Raw genomic sequence first — 5,000 nt, 5'->3', positions numbered from 1 at the left:
AAATTATTAAAAAGTTGTTACAGTTTTTTCTTCTATATCTAAATAGTTAGTCATTTTTATTTAAGTTCGTTTCATATGTTTCTTTGGCAACTAGCTGAAATAGTTATATATATAGTGGGGCTCAAAAGTTTGGGCACCCTTTGCAGAATCTGTGAAAATGTGAGTAATTTTCAAAAAATAAGAGAGATCATACTAAATCCATGTTATATTTTATTTAGTACTGTTCTGAGTAAGATATTGTACATAAAAGATATTAACATTTAGTCCACAAGACAAAAGAAATAGCTGAAATTATTAAAATAACCCCACTCAAAAGTTTGGGAACCCTTGGTTCTTAGTACTGTGTTCTGTCACCTGATGATCCTCGACTGTCTTTCTGTTTTGTGATGGTTGTGCATGAGTCCCTTGTTTGTTCTGAACAGTTAAACTGAGCAGCGTTCTTCAGAAAAATCTTTAAGCTCCTGCAGATTCTTCAGTTTTCCAGCATCTTTGCATATTTGAACCCTTTCCAGCAGTGACTTTATGATTTTGAGATGCATCTTATCACACTGAGGACATTTGAGGGACTCAAACACAACTATTAAAAAAGATTCAAACATTCACTGATGCTCCAGAAGGAAACAAGATGCATTAAGAGCTGGGGGTGAAAACTTTTGAATCAATCAATCAATCAATCAATCACCTTTATTTATATAGCGCTTTAAACAAAATACATTGCGTCAAAGCACTGAACAACATTCATTAGGAAAACAGTGTGTCAATAATGCAAAATGATAGTTAAAGGCAGTTCATCATTGAATTCATTGATGTCATCTCTGTTCAGTTGAAATAGTGTCTGTTTTAATTTGCAATCAAGTCAATGATATCGCTGTAGATGAAGTGACCCCAACTAAGCAAGCCAGAGGCGACAGCGGCAAGGAACCGAAACTCCATCGGTGACAGAATGGAGAAAAAAACCTTGGGAGAAACCAGGCTCAGTTGGGGTCAGTTCTCCTCTGACCAGACGAAACCAGTAGTTCAATTCCAGACTGCAGCAAAGTCAGATTGTGCAGAAGAATCATCTGTTTCCTGTGGTCTTGTCCTGGTGCTCCTCTGAGACAAGGTCTTTACAGGGGATCTGTATCTGGGCTCTAGTTGTCCTGGTCTCCGCTGTCTTTCAGGGCAGTAGAGGTCCTTTCTAGGTGCTGATCCACCATCTGGTCTGGATACGTACTGGATCCGGGTGACTGCAGTGACCCTCTGATCTGGACACAGACTGGATCTGGTGGCTACTGTGACCTCGGAACAAGAGAGAAACAGACTAATATTAGCGTAGATGCCATTCTTCTAATGATGTAGAAAGTACGGTGTTATGTGAAGTGTTCCGGTTCCAGTTTACCTAATTAATGCAGCCTAAAAATCCTTTAACGGATTTGGATATTAAAAGCATATTAGTATGTTATGTGTAAGCCAGGTTAAAGAGATGGGTCTTTAATCTAGATTTAAACTGCAAGAGTGTGTCTGCCTCCCGAACAATGTTAGGTAGGTTATTCCAGAGTTTAGGCGCCAAATAGGAAAAGGATCTGCCGCGCGCAGTTGATTTTGATATTCTAGGTATTATCAAATTGCCTGAGTTTTGAGAACGTAGCGGACGTAGAGGAGTATAATGTAAAAGGAGCTCATTCAAATACTGAGGTGCTAAACCATTCAGGGCTTTATAAGTAATAAGCAATATTTTAAAATCTATACGATGTTTGATAGGGAGCCAGTGCAGTGTGGACAGGACCGGGCTAATATGGTCATACTTCCTGGTTCTAGTAAGAACTCTTGCTGCTGCATTTTGGACTAGCTGTAGTTTGTTTACTAAGCGTGCAGAACAACCACCCAATAAAGCATTACAGTAGTCTAACCTTGAGGTCATAAATGCATGGATTAACGTTTCTGCATTTGACATTGAGAGCATAGGCCGTAATTTAGATATATTTTTGAGATGGAAAAATGCAGTTTTACAAATGCTAGAAACGTGGCTTTCTAAGGAAAGATTGCGATCAAATACCACACCTAGGTTCCTAACTGATGACGGAGAATTGACAGAGCAACCATCAAGTCTTAGACAGTGATCTAGTTTATTACAAGTAGAGTTTTTAGGCCCTATGATTAACACCTCTGTTTTTTCTGAATTTAGCATTAAGAAATTACTCGTCATCCAATTTTTTATATCGACTATGCATTCCATTAGTTTTTCAAATTGGTGTGTTTCACCGGGCTGCGAGGAAATATACGATGAAGATGGCCAAATTTGTCTTATTTTGTTGAAATATAATTTTTTTCCATTTAGTTCTGCCCTTCGTAAGCAACAGAAGATACGTGTATGTTTCCCGGTACACAAACTAAGTACAATTTACCTTGATCTTCAAATTCCAAAAGTTTTCACCCCCAGCTCTTAATGCATCTTGTTTCCTTCTGGAGCATCAGTGAATGTTTGAATCTTTTTTAATAGTTGTGTTTGAGTCCCTCAAATGTCCTCAGTGTGATAAGATGCATCTCAAAATCATAAAGTCACTGCTGGAAAGGGTTCAAATCTGCAAAGATGCTGGAAAACTGAAGAATCTGCAGGAGCTTAAAGATTTTTCTGAAGAACGCTGCTCAGTTTAACTGTTCAGAACAAACAAGGGACTCATGCACAACCATCACAAAACAGAAAGACAGTCGAGGATCATCAGGTGACAGAACACAGTACTAAGAACCAAGGGTTCCCAAACTTTTGAGTGGGGTTATTTTAATAATTTCAGCTATTTCTTTTGTCTTGTGGACTAAATGTTAATATCCTTTATGTACAATATCTTACTCAGAACAGTACTAAATAAAAAATAACATGCATTTAGTATGATCTCTCTTATTTTTTGAAAATTACTCATTTTCACAGATTCTGCAAGAGGTGCCCAAACGTTCGTGCCCAAACTTTTTTGCCATGAAGTGTAGCAAAAGCATATTTAGAAACAATTTAGAAATAGTACATTTCAGAAATTCAGGAAGCTTATAGGTGCTGGAACCTTCTGTAAAGTGTTTTTTAAGTAAAACACAATACTGTCAATTACATTCAGAACATTGGAAACACTGACTATTAGAAAACATCTCTCTGTTGCTTCAGAGGCCATAACATACTAAGTATACAAACCTTGGCCAAAACAATAAAGAGTTCAACATAAACTGTTGCACCAACAAAATAATACATAGTTCAACATAAAGTGTAAAGTCCACGCTAGCTGCTATATGTTTTGCGTTGAGGTGATACTTGAGGCTCGATGTGCTGCAGTGATATGCGAAGCGAGCGCTAGTCGGTGCTCCAGTATAATCGGTCCGCCGAAACTCATCCAGTGAGAAACGTTCCGCGGTGCAAAAATAAGTTATTAAAAATGCGGGAATTTTTTTTCTGTAATTAGTTAATCTTAGTTAACGCGTTATTTTTTGTGTAATTAATTAATCTCAATTAACGCGTTAAAGTCCCGGCCCTACTTTTTATCCAAAGCGACTTACACATGAGGAACACAACGAGCAGTTCATCCTGAAGAGACAGCTGGTCATACGGTTTCAGACATTGTTCAGATGTTTTGTTGTGGTGTAATTGTGTGTGTGTGTGTGTGTGTCTCACAGGGATGAAAGTGTACATCGATCCGTTCACATACGAGGATCCGAACGAGTTGGTGAGGGAGTTCGCTAAAGAGATCGACGTGTCGTTTGTGAAGATCGAGGAGGTGATCGGTGCCGGTGAGAACCGTGTGTGTGATTGTTGAGCGCAGGTGTGGCGCGGGGCTCGTGTTTCTGTGTGAACAGCAGTAATATGGGCCACACACACCTGATGAAAGCACAGCTCACATTACACTATTGTGTGTGTGTGAATCTGATAGTCTTCATTTGTGATGTGTGTGCAGGTGAGTTCGGTGAGGTGTGTCGCGGCCGGCTCAGGGTTCCTGGGAAGAAAGAGAACTACGTGGCCATTAAGACCCTGAAGGCTGGCTACACAGACAAGCAGAGGCGGGACTTCCTGTCAGAGGCGTCAATCATGGGTCAGTTCCAGCATCCCAACATCATTCACCTGGAGGGAGTGATCACAGCTTCCTGTCCCGTGATGATTCTGACCGAGTACATGGAGAACGGTGCACTGGACTCCTTCCTGCGGGTCAGTACCTGTCTGTCTCTCTCTCTCTCTCTCTCTCTCTCTCTCTCTCTCTCTCTCTGTGTCTAATGTCAGGTCAGAAGTGTTGCCCGCTCTCACCCGTCTCTTTTTCTGTCTGTCTGATGTCGGGTCAGATGTGTCGCCCACTCTCACCTGTGTCTCTCTCTCTCTCTCTCTCTCTCCGTCTGCAGCTGAACGACGGTCAGTTCACGCCCATCCAGCTGGTGGGGATGCTGCGTGGGATTGCTTCTGGTATGAAGTACCTGTCGGAGATGAGTTATGTTCACAGGGATCTAGCGGCGCGAAACATCCTGGTCAACAGTAACCTGGTGTGTAAGGTGTCTGACTTCGGCCTGTCCAGATTCCTGACGGAGAACTCTTCTGACCCCACGTACACCAGCTCACTGGTGAGGATCTGCTGCTGTCACACACATCCTACCCTGCAACACACACATGCACAGTCCAACATTTCATTACGTTTTTGGGATTAAAATTACTGGTTTTATTATGTTCATTTCCTAAGCTAATGAAAATTTGTAGTGGTTTTTTTTAATATAAAAAATACACTTTTTTTGTGGTTTTTGTGATCAAAATGATTTTTTGGTGTCAGAAATTTCCAGAACTTATCAGAACATTTACATTATTTTTTTATAATAATAAAAAAAGATTTTGTGAGTTTTCTAATTAAAATGACCAAAATGTCAAGTGATCAAAATGATAAAAATCTTTAGCAAATTTTTTTTTATTACGTTGTAATTGCAAACTTTTTTTGTGGTGATAAATTACAGAATATTACAGAGACTGCCTTGTACTTCATAATTAGAATATTATATTTTTTTTATCT

General features: G+C 39.8%; 1 protein-coding gene across 2 annotated transcripts in view; it reads left to right on the top strand.

The window, feature by feature from the left end:
- ephb4b (eph receptor B4b) overlaps positions 1 to 5,000 on the top strand; it is a 45,884-nt gene that overhangs the window by 29,865 nt on the left and 11,019 nt on the right. For both annotated transcript variants that reach the window (XM_026199847.1, XM_026199848.1), the window contains 3 exons: positions 3,634 to 3,747; positions 3,912 to 4,159; positions 4,348 to 4,563. In XM_026199847.1, the coding sequence (XP_026055632.1) occupies positions 3,634 to 3,747; positions 3,912 to 4,159; positions 4,348 to 4,563 (578 nt within the window). The remainder of the gene's footprint in view (positions 1 to 3,633; positions 3,748 to 3,911; positions 4,160 to 4,347; positions 4,564 to 5,000) is intronic.

Source organism: Carassius auratus, chromosome 23 (assembly GCF_003368295.1).
Source record: "Carassius auratus strain Wakin chromosome 23, ASM336829v1, whole genome shotgun sequence".
Taxonomy (NCBI): Eukaryota; Metazoa; Chordata; class Actinopteri; order Cypriniformes; family Cyprinidae; genus Carassius; species Carassius auratus.
The sequence above is the reverse complement of the archived record's forward strand: the minus strand, read 5'-3'. Positions and strand labels throughout refer to the sequence as shown.